General features: G+C 41.5%; 1 protein-coding gene across 2 annotated transcripts in view; it reads right to left on the bottom strand.

The window, feature by feature from the left end:
- Positions 1–15,808, bottom strand: part of LOC134628176 (receptor-type tyrosine-protein phosphatase gamma-like) — a 470,111-nt gene that overhangs the window by 227,110 nt on the left and 227,193 nt on the right. For both annotated transcript variants that reach the window (XM_063474903.1, XM_063474904.1), the window contains exon 3: positions 494–676. In XM_063474903.1, the coding sequence (XP_063330973.1) occupies positions 494–676 (183 nt within the window). The remainder of the gene's footprint in view (positions 1–493; positions 677–15,808) is intronic.

The following is a 15,808-nucleotide window of genomic DNA, read 5'->3' as shown; positions in this document are numbered from 1 at the left end:
TCTGTCCCTCTTCCCCTCTGTTTTTCTTCCCCTCTCCTTTTCTTGAACTTTTCTATTCTACATCTTTACCTTTCCTATCCCCCAGTCATGTCTGTTCCGTTTGTAATACCTTAAAAGTTAAAAATAAATAAAATAAATAATAATAATAAAGATCATTTAAGTGGACCATGGCAAAGCCGTAATGATCCACTTGAAAAAATAAATCCATTGGGCATTTTTCTTGGCCTTCAGAAAATAATTCTGATTGCTACAGTGCCGAACAAACCACCTAAAAAAAAGCTGCAGGCCTCTCAGCTTGCCCAGCTAAAGTCAATGTTAACGTGAGAATTCATGCCCGTACAATGTCAGAAAAGATACGCCAAGGTATAGAAATGATGTCCCCTCCTAAAAGTGGTGGTGAAAGACAAAGAGTATTGTTACAAAGGGAAGCATAAATCAAGAACTAAAAAAGAAACTTTAACAAAAGGACAAACAGAACATGTCTTATGTTTACCTGTTTTGCCAGTGTTCTTCATAGATGTCTTATTTGAAGATTCTATGTTAAAACCCTCCAGTGTCAGCTCCTGATATTCTCTGGATACTTTGGTATCCTTATCCACAATATTGATTGGTGACTGGTTTCTCTCTCCACATTCTGGGTAGGCAGATGCCCAGCCCTCATCTGGCCCATACATACCTGGGGAAGATAAGAAATACAACAGCATCTCATCACTTGAAAAAAAAATGTGAATGCAAAACTGAGATACTTCATATTTCAACACAACCCCTAATTTAATGGTTTTTCTTTATTTTCATGACGATTTACATTGTAGGTTCTTACTAAAGGTGTCAAAACCATGAATGAACACATATGGAATTATGTAGTAAACAAAAAAGTGTCAATAACTCAAAACATGTTTTATATTTTAGATTCTTCAAAATATCCACCCTTTGCTTTAATTACTGCTCTTGGCATTCTCTCAATGAGCTCATGAGCTCCTGGTTTTCCAACAGTCTTGAAGGAGTTCCCAGAGATGCTGAACACTTGTTGGCCCTTTTGCCTTCACTCTGCGGTCCATCTCATCCCAAACCATCTTGACTGAGTTTAGGTCAGGTGACTGTGGAGGCCAGGCCATCTGGCACAGCATGGAGGTATGTTTGGTGGTCATGGTCCTATTGAAAATTAAATGATGGTCCAACTAAACCCAAACCGGTTGGGATGGCATGTCGCTGCAGGATGCTATAATAACCAGGTTGGTTCAGTGTACCTTCAGTTTTAAATAATCCCCAACAGTCTCCCCGGCAAAGCCCCCCACACCATCACACCTCCTCCTCCATGCTTCACAGTGGGAACCATGCATGTGGAGATCATTGTTCACCATTTCTGCACAAAGACATGGTGGGTGGAGCCAAAGATCTCAAATTTGGACTTATCAGACCAAAGCCCAGATTTCCACTGGTCTAATGTCCACTCCTTGTGTTTCTTGGCCCAAACAAATCTCTTCTGCTTGTTGCTTTTCTTAGTTGTGGTTTCTTAGCAGCTGTTTGACCATAAAGGCCTGATTCACAGTCTCCTCTGAACAGTTGATGTAGAGATGTGTCTGCTACTGGAACTCTACGTGGCATTTATCTGGACTCTGATCTGAGGTGCTGTTAATGTGAGATTTCTAAAGCTGGTGTCTCGGATGAATTTATCCTCAGCAGCAGAGGTGACTCTTGGTCTTCCTTTCCTGGGGCGGTCCTCATGTGAGACAGTTTTGACGTAGTGCTTGATGGTTTTTGCACTTTGGGGACAGGTTTTAGCAATTTTCCGGACTAACTGACCTTCAGTTCTTAAAGTAATGATGGACTGTTGTTTCTCTTTACTTAGCTGATTGGTTCTTGCCATAATATGAATTCTAACAGTTGTCAAGTAGGGCTGTCAGCTGTGTACCAACCTGACTTCCGCACAACACAAATGATGGTCCCAACCCCATTAAGAAGAGATATTCCAGAAATAAACCCTGACAGGCACACCGGTGAAATTAAACCATTTCACGTGACTAAATCATGAAGCTCATTGAGAGAAGGCCGAGGGTTTGCAGCACTGTCAACAAAACATAGGGTGGCTACATTCAGGAATATAAAATATAAAATATAAAATATAATTAGAGTTATTTATCAATTTATTGTTTGCCACATAATTCCACATATCTGGCTTCATATATTTGATGTCTACAGTTTGTATCTATAATGTAGAAAGTTGTAAAAATAAAGAAAAACTATTAAATAAGAAGGTGTATGCAAACTTATGAGTGGTAGTGTATATCAGAGCAAGAAGACATTTCAGACCTCTCTGAAGCCAGCTGACAGGAAGCACTGCTAAATTATGTGAATCCCTATTAAACATTCCACAACTGGGCAATGCTCACTGTCAGCTACCCTGAGCACCAATCAGAGGAAGCTGCTGAAATACAAACCCTTTTTGTTCATGAGGATTTCAGAGGATTTCAAAATGTCATTATTCGAGGGCAGGTTATATTCACGAATTCTGTTTTGTGAAATAATACATATGATATTGACCTCTATTTCTGGTTTTGCACTGCTGACTCCTTTTTTCAACCACAACATAACTACAAAGGCCAGGACTGAAATCTCACAGGGCCCAGCTTTAACATCTCAATGTTTACTTAAAGACTTGGGGTGCATTCCAATAGTTCACTTTTTTTAGGAAGGTTCCTAACTGAGAGACATCAGCCAGAAGTATCTGTGTGGGGGCAGTAAAATGAGCTGTGAAAATTCTCCAAAGATTAAGGAAAGGAGCATCATTGCTTCCTTTAGCATAGGATACACTGAACCATACTTTATGAAAGGAGAGGAGAAAATGCCGTCCCATAATTCATTGCGACGTAACAGCCCACCAGTCACGAAAACCATCGACATGATAAGCAAAGTTGCACAGATCATATAACTGTTAATTATAACTGCATTTATCAACCTGCTGACATATTTAGAGTTTTTCACAAAAATGTGTTAAATGTACACCTGAACTCTGAACTGTGAATTAGTGGCTCAATAATCCAGAAAATGAGAATGGTGCAGGCCTACAAACTAAATAAACAATCCAGTGTAAGCTCAGGCAAAAATGGTGCAATGGAGATAAATATTTGTTAGAGGTTGCTCGCTGTGTGCGCACTGCTGAGAAAAAAAAGTGGCTTGACAGGGATTAATTGAAATGAGCTTCTTTTTCTCAAAGTGAAAATCCCGGTGTTATTGAGGAACAAAAGGTGGGGCTCACCTCTAAACCCTCAGCGTGAGAACTGAATGAAGAGGCACTGAGGCTTTGAGCCATCAACACAAAGTGCCAATTATGTGATCGTTCTGATAACTTCTCCCTCTACTAAAAATAAACTCTTAGTAGCAACTATCACTACCACCACAAGGCATAAGACATATTTTTTTCCCAGCATTAGATTTTGGACAGTCTGTGGCACTGTGGCAGTTCAGTGCAGACGGCTTAATTCACATTTGCGTGACTCATTTAATTCTTCTCCTGAAAGTAAAAATTTTAAAAATAAATATGCATAAGGCAAGCCACCAAATGACACTCCTTTACTTAGTACATTCAGTTTTTTAACATCAAATGAATGCTGTGTGCTGGTGCTGATGTTAGTTAATGTTGCCCTAAATCTTCCTTCTACTTTAAAATTCCAACTTTTGCAATGAAATAATATTTTTCACTGCCTGTTCAGTGTGGCAAAGTAAAATGCACACTGTGTAGTCTCTGCACATTGTAGTTTTCAACACAGTAGTTTTCCCACTAAGGAGAGAGTGTAAGGCTGTTCCAATTTTCAGCGCATAGCTTGTCTGCACAATTCCCACAATTCCCATACCCAGTTTTCCTTGACTTCAATGAATTGCATGAGCTGAATAAAACATTATTAACATACAAGTATAGTATATTCATATTTGACTGAACATTCATATGTGATGGAATTATTGACAAATTAAGTATAACATAGAAAAGAAGAAAATGTCATTAAGCAATTTTAAAGTTTAAACCCCGTTTTAAGTCATGGATATAAAAAAGTCAGATAGAGAGACGATAATAAGGTGTGGCTTGAATGATTGTATGTCAGCAACAATGAGTTCCCTGGCGGGTTGCACAGCATGGGGGTGCCTACTGGGGTCAGCGGGGGAGCTGGCCCCAGGGAGGGGTCACTTGCCCCTCCCTTCCTTCCCTCCCCATCTCCAGCGGCCTCCCTCTTCCCGCTCCACCACAATCACCCACACATGCAGGGCCTTGGGGTAGGGGTGTGTCACCAGGGTGCAGAGGAGACATCCCCCCCCTCTGTCCCCTTCTGGCTGCCTCTGCCTCAATTTTATCCCACAACTTAGACATTCACATTACTCACACTCTCATTACACATACATATAGGATCTTGGAGGTGGGCACGCTACACGGATTCCAAACTACCATCAGGGTGTACACCTCACCCCTGGCGTCGTTGCCCACCTCTCAATTTTAAATACATGTAGACATTGAGGGCTAGCAGGAGGGGCTATATGCTTACCTGCTGCTCTGGCAGGTGGCTCCATGCCCTCCTGGGTTTTAAATGCACCTTAGAACACACATACATCAACAGTACATATGAGCGGGTGGAGGGAGGTTTGGAGTCTTCCTACACCCCCGTTCTCTGCGGCCTGCTGGAGCAGGGGGGCTAGGAGGAGGAGTTGGCCGTCCGACTGGGGTCTGGTGTATGGGGCCTCCCTGCTGCTGCGGAGTCGGGGCGGTCTGCTTCTCCCCACCGCAGGGAAAAGGGTTACACCACCTGAGTCTGGGTGCAGTTTCCCCCTCCAGGGGCAAGGGTACCTAGACTCGGGGCTTAGAGTACGCTTGGGGAGTGTGATTGTGTGTACAGCGTCTCTCTATGTCTGTCTCCACGTTGGGTGAGTGTTGAGCAATTGTATATGAGAGCATGAGGGTGGGAATAGATGTTTGTATCTGTGTGTGCCTGTTTGTCTGTGTCTATATGTCAGGTTGGGTATCAGACGCCACCTCTCTGAGGACATCTCAGGCCCTCCAAGGTTTGGAGGCCCATCTCCCCCCACCACTTCCCCTGCCGGTGGCGGACGCCCTCAGACATCGGTGCGTTGGTGGTTCTCTGTCTCCGGGGGTGGGCGCCCAGGTACCCACCGGCTCACTCCTTGGCGGCTGCTTATTGGGGCCTGGAGCCTGGGGCTCGCTCGGGCCACTTTGGGGATGGGGTGCCCTCGGCCTCACGGCCCGGGGCTCGGCCACTCAGGCACAGCTGGCTGCCGGCGGAGCTCACGGGCACGTCACTGCAACCCCCCCTGGCTTCTGCTCCGCGGCTGCTGAGTGACCCCTCATCTGGGACTCTCCTCAGCTCTTTCTGGGATAGTGGCGCGGCTGCCCCTCTGTTGGTCTTCCTTGGTCTCTTGTGTTCTGGGGGCCTCTGGATGTCTGGAGTCTTGATCTCCTCCATACCTGCTTCATGCCCTGGAGGTCGGGGCAGTGGCCCCCCACACCCTCTAGCAGATCATTACATGAAGGAACCTTTTAAAAACAAGCGCGTTCATGCTCACAGGTGTACACACGGGTGATCACACACACAAATTACACCCTTTTTGGCTCCTACCTCAAAGCACACTGTGCGCTGTCGATCTCACGTGCTGCACAATAATGTTTAATATTTAGTATTTACTGTCATATTCTCATATATCATTGTGATCTTGTTTATTACTCTCGTTTTCTTCTGCTTGCTTTCTTTTTTCTTTCTCAACAGGTGATCCAGGTGATCGATATATGTATTTTTTGTCTGCTTATTCTGTTGGTTTTTGTTTTTTGCCCTTTTTCCCCGTCCCTCTTCTCAGGTTTTTTTCTTTCCCTCTTTCTTTCTCCACATTCTCTCCTCCAGTCAAGTCTGTCCCGTATTCAGCAAGTGAAAATAAAATAAACAATAAAAAGTTGAATCAAATGGACCATTACAGCAAGGCTGGGATGGTCCATTTGGTAAAGTAAATCCGTTGGGCATCTTTCTTCGCCTTTAGACAATAATTCTGATGGCAAAAGAACCAAACGGGACAGGTTAAAAAAAAAAAAAAAAAAAAAAAAAAAAAAAAAAAAAAAAACAATGAGTTCCCACTGCAGGCTCGGAGGCAACTGTGAACCTGCAAATTCTGTTTGCATTTTTTGGCTTTTTCTCTGCTCATTTCTGACGTGTTAGATTAAAGAATCAGGAGGATAAGTGCATCATCAGATCTGGTTGTGCTCATTCTCACCTCCAACCTCCTTTCTACCAAAGACCAGAACAAGGTCAGCATTAGCTCTGAGTATGTTAATTATATAAGTATAATTCAGGTGATTAGATTATTACTTTGTGATTATTATTATTTGATTCCACTTTTGCCTACTAAGTTGCTTTAATAAAATATCCTGCAAATAAATTCTAAATTGTGCCCATTCCCTTTTAACCCTTTGTGAAACAGTAAAGGGGAAAAACTGAGATACGCAGGGTAGACCTCCAGACACCAGAGGCTGTTAAAACCAGGTGAGTCCCCTCACCCATCTAGCCAAGCTCTGCTCTGCCTGCTGGGTTAGACTCATAGGATCCACACATCCTGTATTGGGGTGCTGGTTCCACAAATTTATATCCACCACAGTTTTTGGCTTCCACACACCATCACTACCTTCAAGTGAAGTCTGCGCCACATGCTCCCATTTAGATAAAAGCTGTACAGTGAAGATCACTTCCTTTGATTTCTTAAGAGCATTTGACATAATCTAGTAGCTGCTACCAGAAATATATATAATTATCTGCCATCTCATGGGTTACTGACTACCTGACATAAAGATCAAATTATGTGAGATTTTGTAGTGTCCACAAAGGACTACAGTCTCTTCTTTCCAGTTCACACAGTCTCTTTCCCTGTTCACAGTTTCAGTTCCAGTCATCTAGTTGTGGTAATCGCAGATATAGAAACATCTTTTACACAACACGCTACGATTATCTGTAATATAGATAATATGACATTGTACCATATTTTCCGCACTATAAGGTGCACCTAAAATCCTTAAATGTTCTCAAAAATTTACAGTGTATGAATATGTATGAATTCTGGTTGTGCTTACTGACCTCGAACCGATTTTATGTGGTACATGGCGCTCAAAAATCTGTCAATAAATGTTTAAGTACGACTTTGGTAAGCTACGAAGCTGCGCCGCTTGATGGATTGTCGGAGCATTACGGCTACCATAGTCTGGAGCCTCGTGGAGTAATCTGTGTCCAAACTCCACTTCAGCTCCCAAAGTCAGACGAACACTGTGGCATCACTGAGAGTTAAGAACTCTCTAAATTATTTCATCTTTAATAAAATGATCAGTGTTGGTGCTTTACCAGGTGTAACAATTAAGTTTAACATCCAGGCATCCATGAAAACGGAATTTATTAAATTTAACAGAGTTAGAAGTTAGCAGGAAGTTAGCTCGCTAGTTTCCACCTAAACATGATATAGCATGTTCTGATTGAGAGATTTCTGAAAAAATTAAAACATACAGCTCTGCTATCACTTCTGACATAAATGAAGACAGAAAACTAAACAGCAGTGACGTTTGTAGGGTTACTGAAGTTGGGCTAGCTGGTATATAATGATGTGCTACGTGATCGCTAGCGACACAGCTATGTTAGCATAACATAATATAGCTGTTGGAGCTCAGTCTGGGGGGAGTTCGTTTTTTCTCCTTGTCTTTCCTCATGTTGTGCATTTTCCATTGTTGTTCGGTTCCGGGTCGCTGCTCGTGCAGCTGACTGGCCAGCTACCCAGCCTGACCTGTCTCCCCAATGTGATGTTTGTGTACGGTCGGCAAGGTCAATCTCTTAATTGCCCCTTGGGGATAAATAAAGTGTTCTGAATCTGAATCTGATAAACACAGTGAAGCTGGAGGATGAACGTAAACTTTTTTCCCCTCGATAAAAGTTAACGTGAGGGTTCCCGATGGTTAGGGACAAATGCAATCGCATGGCAGGATGCTGTAAACAGACCAAACTTCAGGCAGGAGAACAACTGAGATAATCCATCCACAATACGAGGTTAGTTATTAATATACTGCAACAACATGGGAATAGAGCAGCTGGAGAGAATTCAACATTAATGAATCAATGGTACGGAAGTGGAGGAAGCAAGAAGTATGAGTTGAGTAAAGTTTGACATATCTGACAGTTTTGTTTCGCTTAATGCGCCTTATAATCCGGTGCCTTATAATCCAGGGCACATCGTTCATGTTTCGCACACTTAGAGAACTCTACGAATTACCAGGCATTAAATCTGTTCGGACCAGCACCTACCACCCTCTGGCTGATGGAGCGGCTGAATAAGACTTTAAAGTCCATGAGTCATAAGTACATTCATGAGGATGAACGCAGTTGGGATTCCTGGTTAGACCCACTGTTGTTTGCAGTGCAGGAGGTGCCCCAGGCCTCCACGGGATTTTCGCCCTTTGAATCGTTGTTTGGCAGGAAGCCATGGGGGGTGTTGGACCTAATTAAATAAAACTGGGAGGAAGGACCAAGCCCAGCTAAAAACAATATTCAATACATTCTGAACCTGAGAGCAAAGCTTCACACATTGGGGAGGTTATCATGAGTAAAAATTTACTCCAGGTCCAGTAATGTCAGTAGCGCCTTCACAACAGAAGGTCTGGACTCAAGACGCAATTTTCACCACAAGATAAAGTGCTGGACCCAGTGCTGCATTCACATGCTGCTGCCTACTTGGATGATGTCATCCAAGGCCTCAGTCCTGTAGCCCTTCAGGCAGGCAGGGATCAAAAGTCAACCCCAAGAAGTGTGCAGTTAGGTTGTGGAGGTGTGTCGAAGGTGTGGAGTGGCTCTGCCGCAGAGGAGGGGTGGTGCAGTGAGCTCAGGGTGTGGTATCAGGAAGGTTGGTCGGGCATCTGAAAGTAATTGCGCTCTCCCTATTTTATTGACGCCGGACCTGGAGGAAAGCAGAGTGCAAGTGGCAACAGCTGGGAATCAGCCACGAAGCATAAGACAATTTTTTACCACGAATAAAGAGTTTTCATGGTCGCCCTGTCTACAGTGTGAAAAAACATTCTCCTGCTTTGTTTTGCATCAAAATACCACTAGACACTTAAAGCAGTTTCAGCAGAACGAGCTCTACGAAAGCATTTGACAAGAAAGCTTTGAATACGGTCATGTCAAGGTACTGGGTATGTGACCTAGTGTTTGTGTTTTTGATTCATTATTCTTGAATATTGTCATTCATGGTTTTCGTTATCTTGATTTCTTAGGTTCTTAGTGATCTTAGTTGTCCCTCCCTCAGTGTTTATCTTAGCCTGTGTATAGTCTCTGTCCCCGTGTTTACTCTATGCCTTCCCCATGTTCCACGTTTCATGTCTAGTCACCCTTGTCTCTATGTTCCCTGCAGTCAGCTGAGACTGAAGAAGTCACTCATATGAGTAACGAAACATTTCTCCCATTTAAAATGCTACGTCCAGATGAACAGAATCAACCTTTTGGGAGTCCCAGATGTGTTCCCCTCTTTATTCCCATTGCCTCGTTACTCCCTTGTGCACTGTAAAATCCAATAACTACCCTGATGTACAGGGTGGGCCATTTATATGGATACACCGTAATAAAATGGGAATGGTTGGTGTGACACATCAAACTTATTGGTAATGTCACAAGAAAAACAATGGTGTGCTTGGTTTCAACGTAACTTCATGCTTTCATGAGTTATTTACAAGTTTCTCTGTGTTCACAGCCATTGACATGTCGAAGAGGTTAACACGTGAGGAGCGGATCGAAATTGTGTTGATATCTGGTGAACGCAGTAACCGGGTCATTGCAGCAGATTTCAATGCAAGACACCCTACGAGACCACCCATCTCCCATGCTACAGTTAGCAAACTGCTTGCTAAGTTTCGTGAAACTGGTTCAGTGTTGGATTTGCCAAAATGTGGACGCAAGAAAACTGTCACTAATGAAGAAACATCAGTGGCTGTCCTAGCTTCATTCAGCAAGAGCCCACAGCGTAGCACTCGCCGCATGTCACTGGAGAGTGGCATTAGTCGAACATCCCTTCGGCGGATATTAGCTACTCACAAATGGCACCCTTACAAACTCCAGCTACTGCAGCATCTCAACGAGGATGACCCAGATCGGCGCACAGAATTTGCAGAATGGGCAAAACAAAAATTGGAACAGGACCCTCAGTTCACACAGAAGATTTTGTTCAGTGATGAGGCAAAGTTTTATGTGAATGGTGAAGTTACCAAACAAAACCACCGCTATTGGTCTGACACTAACCCACATTGGATGGATCCCTCCAAGACTGTTGGACCAACAAAAGTGATGGTTTGGTGTGGTATATGGGGTACAACGATAGTGGGTCCATTCTTCATCAATGGTAACCTCAAGGCCACCTGTGCTGGCATTTCTCCTGCGGTGTTGCTATCAGTGTGTGAAGAGTGGGAGAAGAGGGTTGCATTGACAATCCAACACAATGGGCAGCACATTGAACACATTTTATAAGTGGTCAGAAACTTGTAAATAACTCATGAAAGAATAAAGTTACGTTGGAACCAAGCACACCATTGTTTTTCTTGTGACATTACCAATAAGTTTGATGTGTCACATGGCCCTCTTCCTATTGAAAAAACAAAAGTTGTATCCAAGATGGCCGACTTCTAAATGGCCACCATGGTCACCACCCATCTTGAGGAGTTTGCCCCCTCACATATACTAATGTACCACAAACAGGACTTTAATATCGCCAACCATTCCCATGTTATTATGGTGTATCCATATAAATGGCCCACCCTGTATATAAACTAGTTAACCTTTTGGGTTATCAACAATATGCACTTAATACTTGTACTTATGAAGTAAAATTTACTTGCATTGTGAAAAATACAAAAATACTTAGTGTTTAGAGTAAACATTATTTAGAGTAAAGCTCACTAGCAACAGTAACTAGCTAACATCACTCCCATTGCGTATTCATGAAGAAGAAGCGCACAAGCACTGTTCAGTCTCTCCCACTCAGCAGTCTCACTAGTCCAGCCAGAGCAGTGAAGGTAACCTAATTACTCAACATTTGAGCTGTGTAGTTTATTCTTTTGAAGAATAAAACACCAGATTTACTTATCAGGCAAGTATATCTTGTAATGTTGTAATTACTGCTACAACCGATCGCATTTGCTAGCTAATGGTAACATTAGTTAGGTAGCTAATGAACCAAACAGGCATAAAGTTAGCCTGTTCAGGGCATGGTTAAGGCCAGTTTGGGCGGTTTCCCACCATAATCCTGTGATGAGCTTAAAATTTTAACAGTTTCAAAGCCTAGTTACTTTGAAATGTTTCTCGGATACTGAAAGAATATTTCAACTTGGGTCGCTTTTTGGGGTCTAAGTTGTTTTTCAATGAGCGATTTTTTTGTCAAAAAGATTTTTAAAGCATGAACTTCACCCCTGATATTTTAAAAAACAAGTCTTGCGACATCTTTTAGCCTGAATGACCACCTTTAAGAGGTAATAAAATTCAAATGTTAAATTTCTGCGAGGACAGAGAGAACTATTGCATAGTAGGAGCAAAAATAAATAAATAAATTTGATTAAAATATTAAGAAGGCTTGTCAACGCAGGCCCAGTACACTGGAGGTAAGACGCCAGTAGCTTATATCTGGAGGACATTTCATCTTGATGGAATAGTTCAAACCAAAATGAAAATGCAGTCATCATCTACTTTAAACCCCCTGGCTCGCAGAACCAGCAACATAGAAATTTTCTGATCAAAGGTCCCATCAGGCCCACCAGTAGGGGTGTGACTTAGGTCATCTACACTGCTATTATGTGAACAGTTGTAATGAATTTCAATGAGTGGGAGTTTGGGATGTTCCTGATTAGTCAGTTAAGCATTTCTAACATCAGTAGTCGGTACTGGAAACACTAGTGGGTTAAACTAACTATTAATATACAGTGCTCTACAGTGCTGATTAAAAGCTGCATCTGCGATAAATGCAGCCACCCACCACTAGTTGGGGCTGCGACCCCCTACTCAGCCCCAATCTCTACACTCAGCCGGAAATTCAAATGGCTCTCGCGTATATGCAGTATTTTTTTCTGGCCATGTCAATTAAATTGCTGAAAATTTCAACAGTTTGCTGGGTGCTCTCTTACTTTTAGACTAGTTGACTAGTCTAAATCTACATTTTATATGCCAAGAACATCTCTAGTTTGGACAACATATCAAAGGTGTACAACTCGCCTCCACCGATGAACTCGGATCGTTTCAAGAAATATACAGTATATATGATACAGTTTAAGTAAACCTTGAACGCTTGTAAAAGTTATGTTTAACTAACTGTAAAGAAACAATCCACAGCTGTAACAATCAGTAACTTGTTTGCTGCACTGAAAAATAATGCTGTGACATTTGTTTCGTATAGACTTTCAAAGACATTTTTACACTGCAGCTTTTGAATGCTGCATTATCGACAGCCAAAGTAATTTATGGATTAATCTGGTATTAAGTACAAACATTGTTCATGGGTTGCTTGCTAACTGACAGTTGGTGTATGCTAGCAGCGTCAAGTTACCAGCCTAGTTGCTAGGAAGTGAAAGGAGTACATCGTTCATCTCCAAAATTGAGTTATTTAAGTGCAAGACCTTGTACATTTTGTTTTTTGTGGTTAATGTTTCATTTTGAATGATGCTGTTGAGATGTGTGTGTGAAAGGGAATGACTGCAAATGGCCCAGGACTAATTCAAACCCAGGGTCGCTGTGGCAAGCACACAGGCTCAGTATGTTATACATGCTCTACCAGGTGAGCTTCACGAGCCCTCCCGAATGAGGGATGTAAATGTACGAGTGGTGACATTTGGCAAATCTCACTTGTCAATAAGTGGATTTAGTTGTTCAGTTCTTTTCTATTGTTTACTACATTAAGACTCTTCAGTCAAACTGTTACCCCATGGGTTCATACTTAGAGGCTGTAGATCTATGTAAATTCATCCACACATATGTGCGATACATTGACAGTTATTAACCTTCTCAGGTTTCTGCGCTCACTGAATGAAGCCACTTTGCACTTGTCAGCATAGTTTTGTTTTTCCCCATATGTACTATCTAAGGTATGTAACACCTTAATTTTTTTTAATTGCAAACGGTTTGCATGTTTTTTTTTAAAGTAACGATAACTAATTGGATTTTACGGTGTAGGGTCAAGGACGCTATTAAAGTCATCTCCTACTGTGATGTTGTAATTGTTATGATTAGGCAAAGTAGTGAACAGCTTAGTGAAAAAAATCCTCATTATCCCAACATGGAGCACTTAGAACAATACTGTTGAGGCGACTGTTGTTGTATTTGGCGCTGTGTAAATAAATTGAATTGAATTATTGAGCGTATACTGATTGTAAAATAACAGGAGTTGAGAACAAGTGACCCCAACCGATTACATAACGCCTTGCTGGATCTGAAATTCTTTCCTCTGACTGAAAAGTCACATCTTTATGTAGCAGCACCCCTGGCTTTAGCAGTAAAATTTGAATAGGAAACCTCACCAACCCACTTTTGTTTGAGTAAAAAAGTGATACTGTGATTTTTGCTTTATCCATCTATATTCAACATTCACCACCATTCACCCAAAACAAAGGGGGGGACCTCCTAAACACTTAGCTTCTCCTTGAACTCTATTGTGAACATGAGTGAATGAACTAAAAACAGTAAAGTTGCTTATGGAGTGAAACACATAATAGCCTTATATCAAATGTCCCAAATCTTCAGAGAGACCATGATCCGCTGGAGCTTGAGTTGCTTTCTTATTTGGCTTGCCCATGTCAACGGGTAAGGCTACGTGGTGTAGGAATATATGTAAAATTAGTTTCTGAACAATTCTGACAGAGCGCTCCTGGTTTGCAGCGTACTCCGCCATTCCTCAAACTATAAGCTGATGTCACCATAATTCACAGGTTTGTCGGTTTGCTTCTGATAGTAAATGCCATTAAATTGATGTTGTTGTTTGTGTGAGATCTGTCATACTGAAGAACAAAGCCACTGCCAGTCAGATGCTTTCTTGCTACATGATGGGAAGTCTGATGGCAGCTTTGTACATTTATAATTAAATACATTTTGACAAGCTCTCCAACACCACTGGCTCAAATACAGCCCCAAACCACGATAGAGCCTCCAGGATGTTTTACAGATGGCTGTAGACCTCTGTCCTGACCTCCTCTGTACATCCTGCAAATTTGAACCACTAATTTTAAGCACTAATTCTAATTTAGCCTAAAATCTTAGCCAAACTGAAAAAAATGCATAAACATTAGGCATTTACATGCCACATTTCTTATGGTATCTTTGACACTTTTAAGAGGCTAAATTCAGAAATAAAAATAGAGACAAAGTCCAAAGAAAAATCAAAGTATTATTAAAAACAAATAAGTACTGAGAGTAACATTTGTCTGCTGTAAATACTGTTGGAGGGCAGCACTTCAGAGTCACACTGCTAGCATCGAAGATTTCTGTAAATCTAACAAGCTGGACACATCCTGTACTGTAAAGGAGACACGGCACGAGATTGACTGACAATGGTCTACACCCAATCAGGACGCAGAACACAGTGCGCTGTAACCCCCCCCCCCCCCCCCCCCAAAAAAAAAAAACATGCAAAATTGCACACAAAAAATAAAAAACTACGAAACAGCGAGGCCACGAAAGGTGAACAGCATCATAGCGAGGGACCACTGTATTGTTAGAATACTACCTACAGAGATAATCTTGTACTATATCATTTTAGAGTGCAGCAAGTTATTTGTTGCTAGAAGTACATAAATGACACTATTAAGCTGATCCTATCTTTTAGACTGTCTTGCTGAATTGCCACATTGGTTATATTTTTATATTATAAATATAATATAAATATATATAAATATACTTATATTATTTATAATACTCAGTAAGACTTACTTTGACTGTTTATATCTGTAAAAATCAAATTTATGGGAGTTAAAACATTGAATTTAGGTTTGAATGAGCATTGAGATGTGTTTGAGAAACACACTTGTTGTAAGTTTGATTTATTCTTACTTAAATTGGTGCTGGTTTCCTAATTTCTTCTTTTTCTCTTTTTCTGGGTGTATTTTATGGTCTTCTTGGGTTCTTCTTGGTGTTTTGCTTGCTAGCTTGCTGGTCTGACCCTAACTCTGACGATCAGGATAAATGGCTACACGAACCTGGTTATCAACTCACAAAGTTACCCCAGGGTTTCTCCTTCACATTCACATGCAGTATCACTGACCGATCACAAAGGGGCCTTTCATGAATCATATGACTGTTATTCAACAGAAAATTCTCCCTGTGAGTGCCACCAACTCCAGAGATGTTATCAAATGGTGTTTAAAATCGATAAAAATGTATCAGTAAAATGCAACAGTGTTGTAAACATTAACATTAAAGCTCTGAAACTTTAAACTGGATCCATTTAAACATTCAAGCTTACTGTTCCAAGGCCTGATAAAGGAGATGTGGAAATCATTTCAGTTTGTACCAGATCAAAATGTATTCAAGTATCTTTGGTGTGTGCGTTCTGTGTTTCCAGCAGAAACAAAGGGTAAAACAGAGTAATCAGCAGCAACAACATTTACTAAATCAATAATTAACACATGACGGTGGTCATTCCTGTGACAGTGCAACCACAGTTGGTTTAGTAAGTTACGGATTAACAAGCTGCACATATAAAGTGTTTTCCCCCACCAGAGAATCTAGATCACCCTGACACATCCTTTAAATAAAACAATTCAGTGAAA

This window comes from Pelmatolapia mariae, linkage group LG5, assembly GCF_036321145.2.
Source record: "Pelmatolapia mariae isolate MD_Pm_ZW linkage group LG5, Pm_UMD_F_2, whole genome shotgun sequence".
In the NCBI taxonomy this organism is placed as follows: Eukaryota; Metazoa; Chordata; class Actinopteri; order Cichliformes; family Cichlidae; genus Pelmatolapia; species Pelmatolapia mariae.
This window is presented reverse-complemented; position numbering and strand designations above follow the sequence as displayed.